This window comes from Lactuca virosa, chromosome 9 (genome assembly GCF_052849685.1).
Source record: "Lactuca virosa cultivar CGN04683 chromosome 9, Lactuca_virosa_CGN04683_v6, whole genome shotgun sequence".
NCBI classification, from domain to species: Eukaryota; Viridiplantae; Streptophyta; class Magnoliopsida; order Asterales; family Asteraceae; genus Lactuca; species Lactuca virosa.
Genome location: NC_136434.1, coordinates 101,028,160 through 101,052,411, shown reverse-complemented (window position 1 = coordinate 101,052,411; position 24,252 = coordinate 101,028,160). Strand labels below are relative to the sequence as shown.

At 36.1% G+C, this 24,252-nt stretch overlaps 2 protein-coding genes across 2 annotated transcripts; both read left to right on the top strand.

Annotated features, from left to right (window-relative positions):
• The first annotated feature begins 12,821 nt into the window (after window positions 1–12,821).
• Window positions 12,822–14,445, top strand: LOC145138510 (UPF0481 protein At3g47200-like). Its single transcript, XM_079072591.1, has 2 exons — window positions 12,822–12,912; window positions 13,015–14,445. Exon 2 carries the CDS (start codon window positions 13,038–13,040, stop codon window positions 14,409–14,411), a length of 1,374 nt encoding a protein of 457 aa, XP_078928717.1. The 5' UTR covers window positions 12,822–12,912; window positions 13,015–13,037; the 3' UTR covers window positions 14,412–14,445.
• A 4,560-nt stretch (window positions 14,446–19,005) lies between these two features.
• On the top strand, window positions 19,006–19,665 carry LOC145139615 (F-box protein At5g07610-like). Its single transcript, XM_079073373.1, has one exon. It carries the CDS (start codon window positions 19,006–19,008, stop codon window positions 19,663–19,665), a length of 660 nt encoding a protein of 219 aa, XP_078929499.1.
• Window positions 19,666–24,252: the final 4,587 nt, after the last annotated feature.

The following is a 24,252-nucleotide window of genomic DNA, read 5'->3' as shown; positions in this document are numbered from 1 at the left end:
GAAATCTAAATTTGACGTTCCTACTGTCAGTGATCCTAAAGAGGCTACTTGCTTTCACTATGATGAGAAAGGGCATTAGAAGAGAAGCTTCCCAAAAAACATGCAAGAGTTTAAGGAAGGAAACATCAAGCCATCTTGTTCTTCATCAGGTAGATATAGTATTCATATCAACAACACACAACTTGCTAATTCTTGGCTCCTTGATATAGGATGTGGTTTTCACATTTGCTCTGATATGCAGGGTTTAAGAAGAAGTGAAGAAATCGAGCATAGAAGATTGAACCTGATCATGGGGAATAGTCGTTCTTTGCTTGTTACTAAGATTGGATCTTATGAACCTATGCTAGATAGTGGTGTTAGGGCTGAGTTATTAAATTGCTGTTATTTTTATGATATTAGTATAAACATAATTTCATTTCATGTATTTTTTAGACAAGGATATCGCTACTCATTTAATAATCATAATGGTTCTATTTTGCTTTATAAGAATGGTATTTTTTGTATTAAAATATTTTTCTTGTAATGGTGTGTATGAAATTGTTATGTGTGTTGATAACTTAGGCAATGGTGTATTTAATATTGATTCTTCTAATGGTATAAACAAAGCATGCTTATGACATTTTCTTCTTAGACATATAAACAAGAAATTAATCGCCCAACTCCAAAAGGATGGAGTTTTGGAATCATTTGACCTAAGATCAGATGATGAATGTGAATCATGTCTATTGGGCAAAACGATTAAGTCACCTTTCATAGGAACATGTGAAAGAGGTGCATGTTTGTTAGACCTAATACATACAGACATATGTGGACCTTTCAGATCTGCCACAAGGTATGTTAATTGCTACTACGTGACATTTACTAATGATTATAGCAGATATGGATATATCTATTTAATCAAACATAAATCAAAAACTTTTGAAAGGTTTAAGGATTTTAAACAAGAAGTAGAGAATTAGTTGGGCAAGAAGATAAAGATGGTCCGATCTGATAGAGGTGAAGAATATCTTAGTATCAAGTTCATCGACTACTTCAAGGAATATGGGATCATTTCACTATTGACACCTCCTAGGACACCATAACTTAATGGTGTGGCTAAGAGGTGCAATTGAACATTGCTAGACATGGTTCGTTCCTTGATAAGTCGATCTACTCTTCCTGTATCGTTTTGGGGGTATACCTTAGAAACAGTCATCCATATCCTAAATATTGTTCTTACCAAGAAGAATGCCAAGACACCTCATGAAATGTGAACATGGAAACCTCCTTTACTTGCATATATAAGGTATGGGGTTGTGAGGTTCTCTTTAGACAAGAAACTCAAGAAAACGTTGAACCCATGGCCGAGAGGTGCTTTTTCATTGGTTACCCACAAAAGTCCTTTCGGTACTTGTTCTACAGACCAAATGAAAACATGGTCTTCATAGCTCGGAGACGAGTCTTTGTGAGAGAGAGCTTATATTCAAAGAGGATAGTAGGAGTACAATTCATATTGAAGAGATTCAAGAGTCATCTAATGAAGGAACCTTAGATGACACTAGTACTCATATTGGGGATGAAATGCCAGTTGAGCCCATTAACAATTCGTTACCTCTTCATCGATCTAGTAGACTTTGCATGCCACCTGATTTTTATCGTTTCCATATAACTACAGATGAGGACATGCTTATCAGTGATAAAACATTGGTAAGTTTGGATGAAATGGCTAACTACAAGGAAGCGATGGCAGACCCTAAGGCTGCTAAATGGAAGGAGGCAATGGATAGCGAGATTCAGTCCATGTATGATAATCAAGTATAGAACTTGGTTGATCGTGTACATGGTTGAAAGACAGTAGGTTGCAAATGGATCTTCAAGAAGAAAAACAACATGGATGGAAAATTACACACGTTCAAAGATAGACTGGTTTCAAAGGGCTTTACTCAAACCCAAGGGATTGACTATGATGAGACTTTCTCACCAGTATCTAAGATTAAGTTTATTAGAATATTGTTTGCCATTGTTGCCTTTTATGATTATGAGGTATGAAAAATGGATGTTAAAACTGCTTTTCTAAATGGGAAGCTTGTTGAGGACATCTACATGAGTCATTCTGAGGGTTTTGAACATGTCAAATTTTTTTATAAGGCGTATAAGCTTGAGAAATCCATCTATGGATTAAAACAATCATCTTGTAGCTAGAATCTTTTTTTCCATGAGAAAGTCAAAGAGTTTGGATTCTCTAGAAGCAAAGATGAGACTTGCGTATATGTCAAATATAGTGGGAGTGTAGTAACTTTCCTAGCATTGTATGTTGATAACATACTCCTCATATGAAAACAATATTCCAACATTGCAAGAAGTAAAGTATTGGCTTGAGAAGTGTTTCGCTATGAATAATCTAAGAGAAGCGACATACATTATTGGAATAAGGATTTACAGGGATAGCAAGAAACGTCTTATTGGACTTAGCTAGAGGACATACGTGGATAAAATATTAAAATGGTTCAATATGGAAAATTCCAAGAAATAGAATACATGAGTCGAGTTCCACATGCATCGACTATAGGATTAATCATGTATGCTATGGCATGTACTCGTCCTGATGTGTCTTATGCTTTAAGTATGGTAAGTTGCTTCCAATAAAATCCAGGCAGAGCCCATTGGACAACAGTTACAGATATTCTTAAGTATTTGCGAAGAACCAAAGACATGTTCTTAGTTCTTAGTGGCAAGGATACGTTAAGAGTGAGTTGTTATAGTGACACCAACTATCAAAAAGATAAGGATAACTTTTGTTCTTAATCTGATTGGGTATTCTTATTGAATGGGGGAGCGGTAATTTATAAGAATTCCAAGCAGAACACAGTGGTTGATTCTACTTGTGAATCAGAGTACATCGCAACAAAAGAAGCATCGAATGAAGCAACTTGGTAAGAAAATTTCATCAAGGATCTTGGAGTCGTTTCGACTATTTTATAACCAATGGAACTCTATCGTGTCAATGAAAGAGCGGTTGATTTGAACAAAGGACCGAAGGATCATGGAAGGACCAAGCATATTGAGAGAAAATACCATTATATCCGACATAAAGTTGAAGATGGAAATTTATTGGTGAAACGAGTATCATCATAAGAAAATCCTGCTGATCCTTTTTACTAAGCCATTGTGCAAGGTCGAGCATATCGAGCATGCTAAGAGTATTGGATTAAGAGATGATATTAGTTTTAGTGATTAGTTGATAACTTGAAACTTTCCAACAATATAAATTGTAATTGTTTTGGTTATTAAATAATAGAGATTTATTTATGAGTATGTGTATTGCCTTCTTCGGTTATTTATTATTGTGTTTCATTTTGCATGTTTACTTCCCGAATAATTTAGTATTCAAATTCCACAGTCGATCATACTTTTGGAAATAGTAGTGAGTTAAGACCGTCATAGAGCTATAGTAGATTGTTCATAGTAGTTGAACATGGCAAGGTGATTGCTACTATACTCATGAGTACCTGAAATATGGATTTATGTATTAGATAAATCCGCGCTTAGAGATTACTTCATGGATTCAATAATGAACAAAACTAGGACGATAATATCTTCTATTCCTAAACATAGATATATAAGTCTTATTTTGCAAAAAATTGTGCTTTAATTTACTCAAACGTATCTGGTAACTAATTATTATAAAGAGTAATTTCATGCATGATTTGGTAAGTAGAATGTATGATTATATAGTTAAAGTTTATTCATCCTTTTTTCCCTAACAGGAAAAGCGATATCTTTGGGCCCCTTGGTAATTTGATGTTGACATTGTAGTGATGGGCCCAACCAGGACTAGATTGATGTGTTCAATTAGTAGTCTAATGACGTCATAAAAAAATTGGGAAATCAGGAAACAGAATCTTGGACAATGAGATTGATTCTAATCCATGTCTTGCATCCATACAATATCAGGAATAACGAAGGTATAGTTGACCACTTATCTTAGGACCAATGTATGATATGAGTCAGAGTTCGGTAGTTGCTTTGGAAAGCACACTTTAGTAGTTGGTTCAGGGTTATACTTGCAATTGTAGTTATAGACTTATCCAAGTGGGAGACTGTTGGATTAAGGTGTTTAAGCCCATAACTAAATTGGTATATTCTTGTAACTAAAAGCAAAGTCCTTTTTGGGTTGCCCTCATAACTAGAAATAATTTAGAATGACATTTTGGAGAAAGAGAATACGGTTTATTAATTTATTATGATTAATAAATTAATTATGAATTGATTAGAAATAATTTGGAATTAATTTTCGGTCAATTGGAATTAATTAGAGGTGCAAGGATTAATCTGTAATTGCTTAATAGTTGAGAAAAGGAAGGATTCTACATCCTTCCTTGCTCGAACGGTTTCAGAGGCTCCTTAGGGAGCGTCTGGAAGCCTTCAAGTATTGATAAGGATAACCACCTGATTTGGAATAATTTAATATTATTTTTAATTCAAATTAGGGTTTATCCTCGATACCTGACAAGTATAAATAGACCCCTTAGGGTTTTATTTTTGGCTATCTCTTCTCTTGGAAACCCTTGGCCAAAAATTTCATCCCTCCCATCTCTCTCTCAAAGTTGTCTTCTAGTTTCTGGGGTTAGGGTGTGACCCAGTACATGCAACCATATTGTTGATGCTAGCTTTCTGAAGATCAAGAAGGGTTCAAGGATATTGTTTACTAGTGCAATATCAAAGGTATGTAACCCTACCTAGAAAATTTCGATTATAGCTAGGGTTTCTCATAGTTTTCATAAGTATCTTGTTATTGTTTGTTAAAAGACATAGATTCAAAGTAGGTTGGATGTACCCTTAAGTGTTAAATGATTTTTCTGCATGTACATTGTTTTTTGTAACCTATAAAACCTATCAATAGAAACACATCTCAATCACACATTAATGTAAAACGTTAACCTTTGTAATGGAGATAGTACCAATGTTAATTTTTTAACTTTTTCTTTTGTCAATATTTTCATATCAGATTTCAATGATTTGAGACATCATATGTATATTGAAGGAAGTGTTTGGCGGCCTATGGGCCACATGGAAAAAGGTTGACAAAGAACATCATGATGCAATGTGGCAACACTTCATGGTTTGTACTTAGTAGTTTTGTGATTTATCAAAGTAAAACTTAGAGTAAAATGAAATAGATAATTGTATGAGTGATCTACATATAGGGTTTCTACGTCTGCCCCAAAGAGTCTGATGTTCTTTCTTACAAGGTTTGGATAAATGTATGAAAGTGCATTGCTTTTCAAGATATAACAACAAACTAGTCTATTTGTGTAACACCGAAAATTTTCAAACAAAATTTTCATTTAAAATCACATAATTCTCATAACACATTTCACAAAAATCTCATTTAATTAATTTACAACTCGCAACTCCATAATTGTTTGATTAAAATCTAGGATCCTCAAAAACATAACTCTTTCACTGGTGTGTACAATCAAGTCGGTGCCTTCCTGCGATCCTGAGAAAAACCTGAAACACATAACACATAACACGGTAAGCACGAAGCTTAGTGAGTTCCCCAAAATACCACACACAGCTCATTAGCCACTTGAGGCTATAACACAGTAAGACCCTCCGGTCAATGTGTCTCAGTGGGACCCTTCGGTCCCATAACTCAGGTGGACCCTCCGGTCCTAACTCAGTAAGCACAGAATAATACACAACATAAATCACAAAGACATAATGCAAGATATCTCAGTACTCAATATAAACACATAAGACATCTTCGTCACACAAAGACACCACTCATGGTAAGTATAGTGAGAAGTCTCACCTTGACAACAAGCAATCATCCTCGCACTCGAATCTCGAACTAGCCACCGCCTAACACATAGGGTAATTATCTCAATAAATACTCGATTCTCAACTCTAAGTAAACCGAAGGTTATTCTTCCTCTTTCTAACTCTTGAAGTGGGTAAAAGACCATTTTACCCCTCCATGGTCTCCATTACTCATGTTTGACCAAACCCTAAAGTCAACAGTAGTCAACTCGAGTCAACAATCCATGTTTGACCCGACTCGCCGAGTACACCTATGTGACTCGTCGAGTCTACTCGTTTCCTCAGAAGCCTCGTGAAGGTCCAGCTTAGCTCGTCGAGTTGACCCCCAACTCGCTGAGTTATCACATGATCAAGCTCATCGGGACAAACCCTAACCGACTCGTCGAGTCGACTCATCGACTCGGCGAGTCCATTCAGACTCGTTTCTCATTCAGACGATTTCAAGGCAGAAAAACTTCCCAAACTTAGATCTACGTTCTCAGGGCTCGATTATCACATAAAGTCACGAGCTTTATGTCTATGCATGACATATGTTGCTCTAAATGGCAATATAACTCTAAAAAGGATGTTTAACCACAATAACTCTTATATGGTTGAATAAAGCTATAATCTTTGGACTCTCTGGACCTCACAAGGTCCAGATCTGAAGTCTAGGCCTCCTAATATACTCCATGCACTTATTGTCCCAACAAAAGGTAGAAAAAGCCCTAACTTCCATAGTCATGAGATCCAACTAATAAGATGAGAAAGGTGTAGACTTTATACCTTCTACATAAGCTCCACGTGAAGAAATGCTAGAACCCACAGCCTCTTCTCGTTCCTTGCTTGTTGCTCACTCCTTTCCTTCCAAAAGATTCACCAAAAACACTTGATATTTGTAACGCCCGTAGATTCGGGCTAGTCAATTTAGAGATAATAGGGGTCGAAAACGACTTTTTGAAAAAAAATATTATTTAGAATAAATAATCTTAACCAAGTTGTAGAATACGTCTCAAGGGTTCCGTACATATAAATAACGTTGAAATCCGAGTTATAACGAAGAAGTTATGGTCCGTCGAAGTTTTGCGGTAAAACCGGCACGACACCGGGAGACGTAAATAGTGAATTTACGATGGAGGACTTTTTAGCCTTAGAAATCTAAACAAAAGTTTTAGTATACGTTAAACCGAGAACATACAAAGAAAGAACGCCCAAATCTGACTTCGTATGAGGAAGTTATGAATTTTCTAAGATTTGGCTTAGCAGTGCACAGCCCGAACCTCTAATTTTAGATCGAGCGGTTTTTGGCCTACGCGACCTAAATGAGAATTGAAGATCTCATTAATAGGAACTCAACGGTAAAAAGACAAACGAAAACAGAGTCCGTATGTAGAAGTTATGAATTTTACGCGGACATTTAACAGTATAATCTCCTCGTACTGTTAAATTTAAGATCGGTCGAGAATTAGCCGACGGAGTCAAAATGAAAGTTGTAGATCTTATTTTTACCTACGCGTGGATATAAAGAACGTCAAAAACGGAGGTTGTATGTGAAAGTTACGGATTTTAGAAGTCGGAAGTGTGATGTGCGAAAATGGGTGATGTGGCACAATCTTGGCCATTGCTTTCTCCCCAAGTCTTGCCACTAGATGGTGACATGTGGCACCAAGTTCAGCCATTTTCACCCTATAAATAGAACCTCTCCCACCCTCATTTTCTTCACACCTTTCTCATTCTTTCTTCTCTTTACTCTCTCTCTAGCCCCGAAACCCCCCGAAAAGCCTAGGGAACCTCCCTAGCACGAGGCGGAAGCCTCGGAGTGCTTGAAGGCTGTGAGAAGAAGAGCTTTTCGGCTCGGGAACGCTGCTCCAAGCAAAGCCCGATTTTCTATAAAACCCGCTGTAAGTGAGCTACGCCTACGCTATTTTTAATATAGCTTTTATTTAATTATAGTAACGTTATTAGGTACTTATAATAAGTACTTGGGCTATTATTATGGGTTATATAAGTATTGTTTAACGCTTATATAATAGTAATAATAGCTAGACTATTAATTAGTCTCGACGAATAATAGACTAAACTCTAGTGGTAATAATACTAGGTTTCGTCGAAGGAAATTATTTTTAAGAAGCGGAGCGCTGTCTGAGTTCGGAATCACCACCTTTTCAAGTGAGTGCATAGTTACTTTCATCTTACACATAGATATGAAGTATTTTATATAAATTACGTGCTATGTGTGCATATTATTTGAATACTTGCTGTCTATGCTGGATGAACGATTTTATACATGTTCTAAAAGATTTAAACGATATATTTATTTTATATCTACAAATATGTTGCGGATGAAACATGGGTAGATGAAATAGTTAGTGTGTGATGAAATAAAATGATGAGAGATAGGTGATGATAATTAGGTAAATAGATGATGATGAATAGGTGATGTAGGATGAAAGGAGATACCATAACCTTAACCGGCAATGTGGCGATGTAGTCATCTACCAGAGTATAGATGGCGACCACGAACTATTCTAGACAACCCCGTGGAAACACCAGCAGGCCCATAACCTGTAGGTGATGAATTACGAGTTCAGGCGATGTTGTAACTACGTATTCATGCGATGATACTCTAACCCCTTACTATGAATTATGAGTTCAGGCGATGTTGTAACTACGTATTCATGCGATGATGCCCTAACCCTTGTTGGGCACGTATTGAGGGAGTAATCCCTGAATCAATACTGTCTATGCGATGTAGGCGATGATCCTTAGGTAGAGTCCTTAGGAACAAACATATAAGGAAATGCAATGTAAGGAGATGAGAGGTAAATATGATGTAGGAGACGATCCTTAGGATAAATCCTTAGGGAAGGTACTTAGGAATAAAGAAGATAATGGGGATGAGTAATTGGGTTAATTGTTTGATGATTAAACATAATAATTATATTATTATGGGTTGAAAACCCTATGTACTCACCATGTTTCCCAACCTGACCCACTCAGTTTACTTGTATCACAGGTGACGAGGTGAAGTTACATTACACTGAGAGATTAAGGAGATATAGATCACTAGTGTAAATGAATGTAAGTTCTGTTTATGCTTATGTTTCTGTATTGACGATGACATCCCAAATGTTTTAAAATGAATAAAAATACATTTCTTCGGAAATGCTTTGATAATGAAATTATCATGTTTTTCTGGGAACAAATTCCGCAATGTTTTTATTAAAAGAGATACTCTGATTTTTATAAAGCATAAACAAAATCGGTCTTTTCTGGCTGTGAAAATGGGGACGTCACAATATTAGCTCAAGCACTCTCTCTTAGCTTCAATGGCCGCTAAGGGTTTCACACATGAGAGTTGGGCAGCTGGTGAGGCGCATTTGAGGTTATAAGTCCCCTTAAATAGGCCCCAACCCTGGGAATTTAGGGTTTCCTTGCACAGCACCAACTCGGCGAGTCGGCATACTGACTCGTCGAGTCAGTTCATTAAACCCACACGGATAACTCGACTCTACTCGACGAGTTGGACTCACAACTCGTCGAGTAGCTCCATAAATCTCAGAATTACTCTTACAATGATATACCTGAAAATTCGGATGTTACAATTTGTCTATAATGACATCCTAGTTTCACTAAATGAAAGACTAAGTATGGTGATGATACTAGTTGGCATCCCCTCTTGGATAATGAAACATGGTGTGGTGTTTCCGGAGGGGTCAAGAAAGGAAAAATATTTGGATCCGCATATGTGTCTGATCTGATGGATTTTTGGAAGGAACAGCTAGTACAATAACATCCCAACATGTTCGCTTAATTTTATCCATTATAGTATACACTTATACATACATTCACTATAAATATATACATTATATATATAAAAATTCCAAAAATCAGATTATATAGAACCCGTTGGTTGCCAAAGAACGATGTCGGTGTTGCAGTGACGGTACTCCGATAACAACAGTGATAGAATTCCGAAAGCAAGAAGAAATTAGTGGAACAAGCTGAAAAATCGTGAAAGCGGTATAAAATCTGGTATTTTGGTTACTGGGATAATATAATTAGAAAGAGAAAAGGGGGAGGAGAAGCACATATGATGTCGTTGGTACTATGGTGGTCATCGTTGATAATTTTTGTCGTCGATGGTAGTGGAGGTGATTGTTGGTGGTCTTTGTCGATGAAAATCCGATGAAATCGAAGAAATCATTATCAAATCGTCGAAGAAATTGCTAAAGAGAAAAGGGTTGTAGATACGGGAAAGAATGAACCGAAGGGGATTAGTTTTCGATGACCATTAGCGGCAATGACTTTTAGCGTCGACAATATGAAAATAGTGGTGACGGTGTACAATTAGCGGCGACACGTTGGAGGAAACTTTTCGCGGGCCATTTTTTCGAGCATTAGCAGTGAAACTAGTCACCACTGTTGACTTCTGTGGTTAACCCAACAACTTACCCAGTCCATCAGTTTTTAGTAGCTGACTCGAAAATTGACTGTTACGCCCTAAAGGAAAAAACCAATGCACACAACTTTCTTTAGTTTTCTTCATCGCCATATCGACGTCGTCGTCACCAGCGTCGCCACCTGCCTCCGCCAATCGCAACCTCTGCCTATCACAACCTCCGACCTGCACATAAGTATTTCATTTTTTTATAAAATCTTTTTCTAATGTTGGGTGTTGTATGAACAAAATATATTGGTATGTTTATGACAAGTTCATCCGAAACAAAACCTATCTTGGTATGATTATGAACGAATATAATGTTAAGATTGTTATTTTTGAAATCTATCTTCTTATGTTGAATGTTCTTACATCTTTGTTTCATCTTCAAATCGACATACACAAAAACATAGGTTGAGTCCATGAATGTAGATGTTATTCGATTATTGTTAATTTCTGCATGTACTGTAATTGCATATTTCAATTTTTGGAATGGGGTTCGTAATTAAAGTTCATGCTCCTCTTCTTGTTATTTATGTTTGGAGGTCATGTAACTGCTCGTGTTAACCATCCTCATCTATGGAAGTATGGAAGTAGACAATTGTTTTCGGACCTTTGTGAGAGGAATTAGAGTTGATATGCTTATGATTTTATGTATCTACCAATCGATTTCATGTATGTTTTCATCAAAATCCCAAAATTTAAAGACTAATATGTTTTTTAACTTTTACAATTATATCCTTAAAAAACATGATTTGAATGCATATAAGGAGATAATGAAAAAAGGGAGGGCGTTTGAGATGCATTAATAACAATTTTATATTTACTCATAATACATGTATTTGACGGATTATTATAATGATGATTAGTATAAATTTCTCATGATTGTGGATTATTGTTTTTGCAGAAGTAGATTTGAGGAAAGGGAAAGCTGAAGCTAAAGGTGTAAAGGAGGAGGTAAGGGGGAGTGAAGGGTAAAATGGATAATTGAACATTGAAGAGATATATGTGAAGAAATGACCCTATCATGAATGAATGGAAGTTTTGATATGCATTTATGGGTGTGTTTTTGGTTCTTTGTTTTGTTCCCCCATGCTTTTACATACATACATGATGTTTTTGGTTCTTCGTTTTGATGCAACACTCCATTAGTAGTAGTTGAAATATGATTATTTCAAGAGCAATTTGAAGCAACTTAGAAGGAAGTTATTTAGTTAAAACAATGTAATTTTAATGTTTATTTATTTAATATGTAAATAGTACTTAATAGTATTGAATGTTTTTATAAAAAATGTAATGTCATAAATTAAATGGTAAATCTTTAATTATTATAAAAAATGTTGTTTAAGTGTAATATAGTCATTTCGCATACTTAGTCAAATGCAATATCAAACAACAAGTTTCGGTCATAACTTCTAACTTAGTATGCTTCTAACCCAGTTAGCAGCTATCAAACGACGCCTATGAACATCTCATATCTAGTTCACATGGTTTCGGGGAATAGACGTATGAAATAAAAGAGTCTTTAGTTCAATCATTTCCAAGTAATTCTATTAATTTAATTACTCTTAATGTTAATATTTAAACACGATTAAATAAAAAAACAAATTCTAGTTTAGTAGTGCTTATTTTAATTGCTTTGTTTACAAATTAGTATTATTATTTTGAAACGGCAAATTATCTAAACCTACTTCTATATATCACTTATGTCTCCTAAAATACTTGAACTCATGACATCTCATTTGAAATGATCACTCCTTAGGCCAAAGACCTTTTGGTATTATTTTTTTTGTTAGAAGACCAAATTTCAAAATTTGACATTAAATTTATATTTAAAATTTAATTTAAAGAGATAGTCACAAAAACTGACCACATTATTATGCGAGATATATGCAAATAATCTAACTTTTACCAAGTTACCAAAATAACGATTAAATACAAAATGGTTGATGACCATCAAATACAAAATAGGCATTTCGGATTTTCATATTTGATTAATATATAATGTCTTTTTTTGCACCAAACAATTTTCAAATAAATCCCTTAACATTTTTGATTTGGAACGTGCATCTAAATTCGAAATAGTTTTTTTTTCTGTACAAAATGCTGTGAAATCCAAAATATAGTTTTTTATGTTAGAAAATGTATTTTTGATATAACATAAAATTAGTCCAAAACAAGTTCAAAATAGATCCATTTGGGACGGTGGTTATTTATGTAAATGGGCTCAACATTTAGTTATAAAGATGTAAACTCACATTTATGCGGGTTATTTTTATGATTATACATTATTTAAATTTTTTTTTTATGAAATGGTCCTTTTTTTTTTGTTTCCGTCTCATGCCTAGAATATGTTTGGACCAACCATGTATTAGATATATTAGCTATATGGTCTTTCAACATTACGAATATAGTCATTTTCAAATAAAAAAAGAGCCTATGTTAAAGTTGACTTCCGGAAATCTTGACTTATTACATTGTGAAATATTCTAAGATTATATTTACATTTTTTATATTAAGATAGAGATGTTTTAAAATAGAATGTCAAAAAGCATCATGGATACATGGGTTCAACTAAAAATTATATGCAATAAATAATACATCCACTTAATCAAAGCTTAAGACTTGCATTTAAGGTTTAACAGTTGCATTACAAAACCAAACAATTGAAGCGATTCAAGAAGAAGGTAACCCCACTATTTTCAGAAGTTGCATCTTTTTTATGTGGTTTGCATGTTTTAATCACCTTTGTTATCATCTAATCATTTTCTTCTATCTAATTGTTGCAGAGGAAATTAAGCTAACATTCTGAATGGAAGATGCAAATGTGGAGTCCGGAGAAGTAGATAACATTGGGAATACTGTTAAATTTCTACTTGATTGTAAAGAAAACGGAGAGGTTCTAGGCAAACAAGTGCCACCATCAATTTACATGGTTCCTAGTGCGATCCGAGATCTCAGCCCAACTTGTTTCAGTCCGAAGGTGGTGTCTATTGGGCCTCTTCACAGACATGACGAACATTTACAAGGATTTGAGATTCAAAAACAAACTTATTTACATAATTGGTTGCGTCGACTAGGTACTGTGCCAAACCAAACACTCCGAACATGTGTTGAGAAGGTGATTCAATCAATAGAAATAATCAAGGAATGTTATGGAAGATCAGTGACCTACAACGATCTTGAACTTGCGAAGATGATGGTAATAGATGGTTGCTTCATACTTGAGTTCATTCAGAATGAATCAGAAAAATCATCCGGGTGTAACATGATGATTACTCCGTTGATTGTTTATGACCTGCTACTGATAGAAAACCAAATCCCGTTTTTTGTTCTTAAAATCATATTTGACTGTACTATTGTAGCATCTGGAAGAATGCACATCAACTCCTCATTTACCCAGCATATTAGCGTACTTCTAGGATACTACAAAGTCTTTGAATCAAATTCTGTAGTACCCAATGTCAGCCTAGATTCCACTACTGATCATCTTCTTCACTTTGTACATAAATATTACCAGCCTGTGGAACCGATGCCATCAGTGTTTGTTGAAGCAAATCCAAAAGGCCACACAGCTGTGGAATTGCATAGGGCAGGGATGAAATTCAAGCCTAATGAAGATGAGAATTGGGCAATGGCTTTAAAACTGGAATTACAATTACCCTCATCTTTTTTTTCATGGTTACCGATTTTCACAGCCATTCCCCCATTTTCATGGTTACAATGGCCTACTCTGAAGATGCCAATAGTTTGTATTCATGATATGAGTGAATTGGTTCTTCGGAACCTCCTTATATACGAGCAGTTTTCTGATGTTAATAAATATGTTACATCATATGTTTATGCCATGGATATGCTAATTGATACTCCGGAGGATGTTGCCATTTTGGTAAAATCAAAAGTCCTTACAAATCTTTCGAGTTCGAACGAGAATGCTGCAAATATGATAAATGGATTAGTCAAATTTGTTAGCATCCCAGATTTCTTTTATGATCATCAGTGGAAAGATATGGATGCATACTATAATAGTTACTGGCCCAATACTCTTGCAGGTTTGAAGGGTAAATATTTCAATAATCCCTGGAATGTAATTGCTCTAATTGGTGCACTTGTCCTGTTTGCACTTACCGTGGTTCAGACCTTCTTTACTATCAAGGCCGCAAATGCGACCAATGTAACTACGTAACTATTAGATTTTTATAGTTTTTTTCTTCCTTCGATGTACATGCTCTTACTTGTATGCATTTCCTTTCTTTTTCCTTCCTATAATCAAGTCTTTCATATTCAATCTGTATAAGTTTATTATATCTACGTCACAGTTTATATATATATATATATATATATATATATATATATATATATATATATATATATATATATATATATATATATATACCGGCACTAATTACTCCTTTTTTGAAACTTACACCCCGCTCCCGAGTTCATTTTAAGGAGAGAAAAGAAAGGAAATTGGTGGAAGTGAGAGAAAAGTAAAAAAAAATTTGGTATTCCTGAGTTTCATTAAAGGAAGGAAGTGGAAGGAAACGAAATGATCACTTTCCTTCCGATTTGGAGAGAAAGAATAAAATGTTTAATTTTCCTTCCATTTCTTTCCAACTCGGGAACACAAAAGACGAATTTTGCTCCTTTTTTTTTCTCTCTTTACTTTCTTTTCTTTACTACAACTCGGGAACAGGGTGTTAATGTTGCTTCATTGAGAAAACCCTAAATGTAAATTGAACATTAAGATATCACACATGACATTCCAATACCCACGATGAAACAAATTCATCCATAGTTAGTAGTTACATAATCCCAAAATCACCGATCTAAACCAAACCATAAGGAGAATTACCCTATTATGGCAAAATAAGTTTAATATGTATTGAATTAAATATTTATTGAAGGCATCAAACGATTTAATGTTTAACAAAGTCGTCAACAATATTGGACAAATAATAAAAGGATGCCCCAATATATTGCCTCTTCATTTCCTTCAACCAGCCTACATTAACCATCAAAATCGTTGACCCTAGGTTGTCTTCTCATCTGCGAATTTCTTCTGTCAAACCTCAATTTAAGAATGCTTTTTTCCCCTAATTCTCTACAATCACATTTGTCCAAGGCTCCAAGCTCTATCGTAACATTCAATTTTTTTCATAACATAAATAGTGACCATAACAATTTCTTGAAGTCTTCCCAAGATTGGGTTCGACATACATAATACAACGTAATAAACAACGAACTAATAAGTCTAAGGCTGTGTTTGGCGTGTAACGCCCGTAGATCAGGGCTAGTTAATTTAGAGACGATAAGTGTCAAAAATGACTTTTTAATAGAAGAATATTTAGAATAAATAATCTTAACTAAGTTGTAGTGGTCGTGACAAGGATTCCGGATATATAAAGAATGCCGAAATCCGAGTTATAACGAAGTTATGACATGTCGAAGTTTCGCGACAGAACCGGCATGACACAGTGCGGCGTAAATAGTGAATTTACGATAGAACGATATTTGGCCTTAGCGATCTAAACGAAAGTCGTAGAATACGTTAAACTGAGAGCGTGCATAAAAAGAACGTCTAAATCTGACTTCGTATGAGGAAGTTATGATTTTTTGAAGTTTCGGCTTAACAGTGTACAACCCGAAGTTCGAATATGAGATCGAACGATATTTAGCCGAAACAATCTAAACGAGAATTGAAGATCTCGTCGATAGTAGTCCAACAGTGAAAAGACAGACGAAAATGGACGTCGGACGAAGGAGTTATGATTTTCTATCGGAGTTTTCCTGTCCCGACCTAGTAAAAATAATATAATAAAAATAAATTCAAAATTAGACGACAAAATGTAAACGAGAGTTGTAGAGCATAATCTGACCTTCGCGTCGATATAAAGAACGTCGAAAACGGAGTTCGTATGCGAAAGTTATGAATTTCTGAAGTTCGGGGCGCGAAACCCCAAAACTGTCAGAGACCACGACGTGAAATCAGTGTTCACGACGTGAAATGTCTTCTGACGCCTCCTGGAGTATGCCAGACCCAACTTGCAATGACGCATGCAGTTACGATCAAGCCCATGACGTGAAAATACTGTTCACGACGTGAAAATCGAGAAATCAGCCCTATAAATAGATTTGAAGGGACAGCCGGCCAAGGTTGCCAATTCACCATTCTCTCACCCATATTACCTCGATTTACGTGCAAAGAAGTACCCCTGAAGCCCCGTTATCATCCCGAGACCCGAAGCGAGTCCCGAAGTTTCGAAGATCCCGAGAAGAAAAGAGTTTTCGAGCCGAAGCTCTGCCCTCGAGAAGCCCGACGTGTGAAGATATTCCAGTTTCACCGAAGAATACTACTCTTAGAGCCGTAGTGCTGTCCGAGCATCGTCTAATCAAGTGAGTGTGTAGTTACTTTCTTCTACCGCATAGATATGAAGTATTTGCTATGAAATACGTGCTATGTGTTTATACATTGTTTGTTTACTTGCGATGGATGTTGAATTAATGTTTTATACAACTTTTAAAAGATTTAAACTGTATATGTGTTTGCATCTACAAATATGTTGAGTAGGACATGGGTAGATGAAATAGTTGGTGTGAGACGAAATAATAAGTGTTTTTGAACTCTATGTGTTCATTAAGTATTTTTGAACTCTATGTGTTCATTTGGTATTTTTGAACTCTACGTGTTCGTTAGGTATTTTTGAACTCTATGTGTTCACTTGGTGTTTGAACTCAACGTGTTCATTAGGTATTTTTGAACTCTATGTGTTCACTTGGTATTTTTGAACTCAATGTGTTCATTAAGTATTTTTGAACTAGATGTGTTCACTTGGTGTTGTTGAACTGAGTGTGTTCACTAAGTGTTTTAGAACTAAGTATTCACCAGATGTTTTGAATTAAGTGTTCACTATGAGCGTTAGAACTAGGTGTTCGTTAAGTATGTTGAACTAAGTGTTTACCGGTTGTAATTTGAGGACCTTGGCAGTGGTGGACTTTATGTCACTTCCTCAGGTCAATCCTTAGGAATAAATGAATAAAGGATAATTGATTCTTAGGGTAAATCCTTAAGAAATAAAGGAGATAATGGGGATGGGTAATTTGGATTAATTGATTGATTGATTGATTGATGATTAAATATAATAATTATATTATTGTGGGTCGAAAACCCTATATGCTCACCAGGCTCCCAAGCCTGACCCACTCAGTTTTCTTTGCATTACAGGTAATGGCACAAGAGTATAAGTTGGTGGACTTGACGAGAGATTTTGGATAATAGACCAGTAGTTGTAAATAACTGCTGTAAGGTCGAATTATACTGTTTATGCTTTTGGTCTGTATCGGAACATGACATCCCGAGGTTTTATTATTTAATGAAAATACATTCTCTTTGAGAAATGTTTTGATAAATTTTATCATATTTTGTTTTGGGAACGAATTCTGCAACTCTTTTAATCAAATGATTACTCTGATTTTATAAAATAAAACATAAACAAATCGGTCTTTTCTGGCCGTGAATTTGGGGATGTCACATGGCGCGCCACAGCTAGCTGATAAGCTAACTTATTTTTCGAGCTTTTTTATGTTGTCGTGTTTGACAAACCAAAAAGTAGTTTTTAAGCTAGCTTTTTGGGAGCTTTTTTAAAATTTTCCAAATATACCCTTTAATTAATTATAGAAACATATTCTCTTAAATGCCCTTTAATGTAATTTTATATCTTTCAGCTAGCTTTTTAGCTGGTTTTACCAAAAGTCATTTTTTATCAGCTAACTTTTCAGCTATCAGCTAGTTTTTTATTTAACAGCTAGCTTTTCAACTAACAACTAGCTTTTCAGCTACTACGCCAAACATAGCCTAACTACGATCTAAATTGGTCCAATTAATTTATTCCTTCTTAATAAATAAAGAACTTTTTTGCCACATGACATTCTCTCCTTCAATTTGACAGATGTCAATTTGTGGTAATTTTGAATTAATTTTATTTTCACATGTCATTTTATGGGTTTTCTTATTTTATTAAATTTCATATAATATTTTAATGTAACAATTGCAATAAATATAATAATAAATAGATATCAATTTCATTAATGAGTTTACCTTCTAATTTAAAAAATTTTAATTAAAGTTTATTAGTTTCTTTTGTTTATTTATTTAAATTATTTGTTTAAATCTAAAATATAAAATACATTTTAATTTTAATAATTCATTATTTTTCTTATTTTCTTATAAATTCACAGTTTTCAATTATTTAGACCTCATATTTAACTTTTTTTTTAAATTAATTTTTTTATTAAATTAACTCATATAATACATGGGTCTAACAACTAATAACCATAATATCTATTGTAAGTCTTGATTTTTATACATATTGATGTTATTTTATTTTGAAATTACCAGTTTAAAATCAGCAAGGTGAAGGACAGTTTAATAACAAGCTTAAATTATTTTTCAACCTAACTGAATTTGTTTGAAGGGATAATACTCACCACAATTAGTCTCAGGCTTATATTTATAGAACTGTATTAGGAGGGAAAATCCCAGAAAATTATAGTATATACAAGGAAAATATAAGAATGCCTAACTAATCATGACTTCACTAATTTGAGATGGCTTTAAACTTTTGACAAATTCAAGTCAACGTCAAGAGAATCTTGGGCAAAGCTTCCATGGTAATCCTTGTTTTCTTTACTATAGCTTCCCTTGCAATCTTTCGAAATGAAAACACATGCATTAAATACACATCTTGTTGAAGGCTTTCAACCCACTCCAAAAAATAAAAATGGTGAACACCAGACCTAGAACCAAGAAAATCCGGAACCAGTCTGGAGCTTTGATAAGTTCCAACGATGATCTTTTAATAGAAATCCTTCTCCGGCTTCCTCTTACCTCTGTTCTTCGATTCAAATCTGTATCCAAAAACTGGTGTTCCCTTTTGAGTCGACAACCTTTCACCCTCCTGTATAAAAATGTTTCCATCTCTCCTGGATTTTATGTTCGCAATATGTATATTCCCTTTGATTGTGAAAACCAAATTGCTCCTCCTCTTTGTAATCTCGATATCTATCCTCATCCGTGGAGTATTAGAATAGTGCAATCTTGTAATGGATTACTACTTTGCTGTAGCAAGCATGGGATCAAGGGTGAACGTAAATATTATGTACTCAATCCTACAACCAAGCAGATTGCACTTATCCCATCTGTTCCTGGAAGCAGGAAAGTCCAAAAAAATATTCGTTTGATGGGTCTGGCCTTTCATCAAACAGACTGTGTTGACTACAAAGTTGTTTGCTTTCATCGTGCTAAGCCTGATGAGGATCTGTTTCGGATTCAAATCTACTCGTCGGAGACAAGGAAATGGAAGATTTCAGATGAATATTTTTCTTTCTCTGCACCTTATTATGTAAAGAACAAGAGAGAGAGAAACAATTGTGTATATTAATTTATCCTTTGGCAAACATACAGTGATATATATACAATGAAAGGAGTAACAAGAAAAGCTAAACAGTAGGGCACACGGGCAACTATGCTAAGGACTAAGTCAATGTACAACAAACAACTATGGACTAAGTCAGAATAATAAACATTAATTTATCACCCCCCCTGCAAGCTGAAGGGCAGGTTTGACTTGAAGCTTGAAACGAAGATTGGTGATTTTTTCTTTATTCAGGGGCTTTGTAAATATGTCAGCTAGCTGATCAGAAGAAGAAACATGACAGATTTTTAGAGCCCCTGTTTCAACTTGCTCTCTGACAAAGTGAACATCCAGATTGATATGCTTTGACCTCGAACTAATTATTGGATTTTTGCACATGAAAGTTGCACCAATGTTGTCACATAGAATTATAGGAGGCTGTTGAAGAGTGACTTGTAAATCGTGCAGCAGTTGATTTATCCATAATATTTCAGCGGAAGTATACGCAAGTGCATGATATTCTGCTTCTGTGTTGGACCGAGCAACCACTCTCTGTTTTCTAGAAGTCCAGCTAATCAAATTGTTGCCATGAAACACTGCAAATCCATATTGGGATCTACTATCATCCTTGTCGGAGATCCAACCGGCATCCGAATAGGCCAAGAGAGAAGAATCTTTGGTTGGTTCAAACTGAAGGCAATGATCTAAAGTGCCATTCAGATACCTCAAGATGCGCTTTACAGCTTGCCAATGTTGAGTTTTAGGGGAATGCATATACTGACAAACACGATTAACCGCATATGCGATGTCGGGTCGAGTTATGGTTGCATATTGCAGAGAGCCAACAACCTGTCGATAAAGTTTGGAATCGAAGAAAGGTTCACCATCTTTTTGTAGAGGAGTAGAAGTATCTGCAGGAGTCGAGATGGGCTTCGAGTTTGTCATTTTACTACGAGTAAGAACATCTTCAATGTATCCCTTTTGAGACATAGTGAGACCAGTATGGTTTCGGATAATTTTCACACCAAGAAAATAGTGCAGATTTCCAAGGTCTTTGAGAGCAAAGGTTTTATGCAAGTCACTGATAAAGCATTCCATAAACTTGATGTTGTCACCTGTGATAATGAGATCATCAACATAAACAAGGATATAAACAGTGGCTAGGTGAGAGGAGTATACGAAGAGTGAGTTGTCGGAGTGACAAGCTCGAAATCCCTTAGTGGTAAGATGGTGTTTTAGCTTAGTAAACCAAGCTCGAGGTGCCTGTTTCAATCCATAAATGGCCTTATGTAGGTGACACACATGATGTGGTCGGGATGGATCTTCAAAACCCTTGGGTTGTTCCATATAAACCTCCTCCGATAAATCACCATTCAAGAAAGCGTTATTTATGTCTAGCTGCCGAATTTCCCAACCACGAGAAAGAGCCACTGAAAGAACTAGACGGATGGTAGTTGGCTTAATCACCGGACTAAAAGTATCAAAGAAATTTACTCCATGCTCTTGGTTGAATCCACGTGCTACAAGACGAGCTTTATAACGCTCGATTGATCCATCCGAGTTTTGCTTGATCCTGAAAATCCACTTACAAGTAACAGGATTGACATTAGTGGGAGGAGGGACAAGAGACCAAGTCTTATTTCGCATCAGGGCATCATATTCTAACTTCATTGCATTTAACCAACAAGTATGTTTAAAAGCTTGAGAAGTATGACGAGGTTCAGTTGAAGTATAATCAATAGTAGAAGTATGAATTGGTTTGGGCTTGAGAGAGTTTGTACGAGTTTGGGCCTGGAAGGTACATTCTAGGGCTTGCCAAGCATGTTGTGAAGAGGAGGATCGGGCAACTGTGGCAAGACAACGCTCCGATAAAGTGGATTTGATCCAAAGAAGAACAAAACGGTCCCTCTTCTTCCAGGTAGTGAACTCCGGATTCGGAGTGGTAGTGATTGTACCAGATTCCTCGGTGGTGGAAAGTGTTGCCGGAGGCGGCATAGGATTGAGGATAAATGATTCTAAATCAAAGGTTTCAAGGGCAGAAATGATAGTGGTGCGCCATAGAGAGTAATTTTCCCTGTCAAGATTGATGCTAATGGAAGGAATCTGGAAATTTAGATTTGTAGTCGCGATGTTGGCTACAGCAAGAAGTTGTTGACTGGTAGGTGGAGTAGCCATGGTAGTCTTCAAGTAACAGGTAGAAGAAAAGGGAAAAAGAAAAAATTAGGGCTCTGATACCATAAAGAACAAGAGAGAGAAACAATTGTGTATATTAATTTATCCTTTGGCAAACATACAGTGATATATATACAATGAAAGGAGTAACAAGAAAAGCTAAACAGTAGGGCACACGTGAAACTATGCTAAGGACTAAGTCAATGTACAACAAACAACTATGGACTAAGTCAGAATAATAAACATTAATTTATCATTATGAATCCTTAGGCTCGGTAGTTTATTGGAATCAAGAAATTTACTGGGCTCCCTTCTCTGTTAATCCATTGTACTTTAAGATCGACACAGAAGAATTGCAATCGCTATCATTACCGGTTGAGGTGGCAGTGGAATCTTTGGGATATAGTCCACACGGAGCAATGCCGCTTTACTTTGGGGAGTCACGAGGCCATCTGCATTTGGTGGTGAAGGTCAATCGCAGTGAGACCCATTTGCATCTGAACGTGTACGAGATGTTAAACGATCGTTCAAGGTGGTTTATCAAGTATCGAGTGGATCTTGATGAGCTTCTGAATTCTTACCCAGAGATCAGTACACGTTTTTATGAATTTCAGTTGTTAGATGTGTTAAAGATCATCACTAGCCCAATAGAACAAATATTATCTAGAAGACTTTAGCTTGTTCTAGAACGCTCTAGAAGATTCTAGAACATTATGGAAGACTATGGAAGACTCCGGAATATACCGGAAGAGTCTAGAATACTCTAGAACGACATGGAAGACCCTGGAAGGTTATGGATCATTCTAGAAGACACTGGAGCAACCTAGACCTCTCCAGAACATGGTAGAATATTCTAGAAACATATGGAAGCATATAGAGTATGTTAGATATTTCTAGAGTTATCTAGTAGGTAGTAAGTGTATACTAGTATCTAGAACCTTCCTAAGAGGCCTATAAATAGGTGTGGAGCTCATTTGCTCCAAACCATCCAAGAAAGCCTCAAAGAGAGCAAAGTGTGTAGTAGTCTCACAAAGTGTAAGGTCTTCTTAAGTGTCTTAATAAAAGTCTTTTTTGTTTCCCATACAAAGAGTCGTGTTCAACAATCTGGTATCAGAGCAAGGTTTCTTGATAGTGAGAACGAGTGATTCTCGTTGTATCGTGAGTAGTTTGTGACTCTGCAAGTTTAGTGTCGAAACTAGCTTGTTTGGTATTACCGAGGTACTGCCAACACGATGGGTGATCTCCAAGTCGTCGGAGGAATCAAGAAACTCAACAACAACAACTACAAAACATGGGAAACATGTATGAAGTCCTACTTACAAGGACAAGATCTATGGGAGGTCGTTGGCGGAAGCGAAACCACGCCTCCGGAGGAAGATGTTAATGGCGCTCTACGCAAATGGAAAATCAAAGCAGGCAAAGCAATGTTTGCCTTGAAGACCACAATCGAAGAAGAGATGTTGGAGCATATTCGGGACGAGAACACACCGAAAGAAGCTTGGGACACGTTTGTGACGCTTTTCTCAAAGAAGAATGATACAAGACTACAACTTTTGGAGAACGAGCTATTATCAATCTCACAACGTGACATGACGATTGCTCAATATTTCCACAAGGTCAAGTCGATATGTCGGGAGATTACTGAACTAGATCCGCAATCCGTCATTACAGAAGCTCGAATGAAGAGGATCATCATCCATGGACTGAGGCCGGAATATAGAAGCTTCGTTACTGCTGTACAAGGATGGCCCGTTCAACCATCACTTGTAGAGTTTGAGAATTTGTTGGCCAGCCAAGAAGCTATGGCTAAGCAAATGGGAGGCATCACGCTGAAGAGTGAAGAAGAAGCACTCTACACAAGTAAAAGTCGGAGAAATTTCAAGCCACCTTCTAAAGAAGGATACAAAAATGCTGACAAATGGAAGAGTCAGCCAGGAACCTCACAACCATGGAGATCTCAAAAGACCGACAATAAGAGTTCTCGGGGGAGGAGGTTCGAAGGCAACTGCAACAATTGTGGAAAGTGGGGCCACATGTCCAAAGATTGTTGGTCAAAGAAAAAGTCTGTGGAAAGCAATGTCGTAACTTCCAAAAAGGAAATAGAGGATGAATGGGATGCTGAGGCATTATGCGCCATAGAAGAAAACGAGTTGGCGCTCATGGCAATGATGGGAGAGCGTATCAACTATGAGAATGACTGGATCATTGATTCAGGATGCTCCAATCACATGACTGGTGATCAGAACAAACTACAAGACGTGAAGGAGTACAAAGGGAGTCGCATGGTACTTACAGCCAACAATGCACGACTTCCAATTGCTCAGATTGGCAAAACAACGATCATGCCTGGTAATAAATCTGACATGGTGTCACTACATAATGTCTATCACGTGCCAGGTATGAAGAAGAACTTGTTATCGGTATCGCAACTAACATCATCAG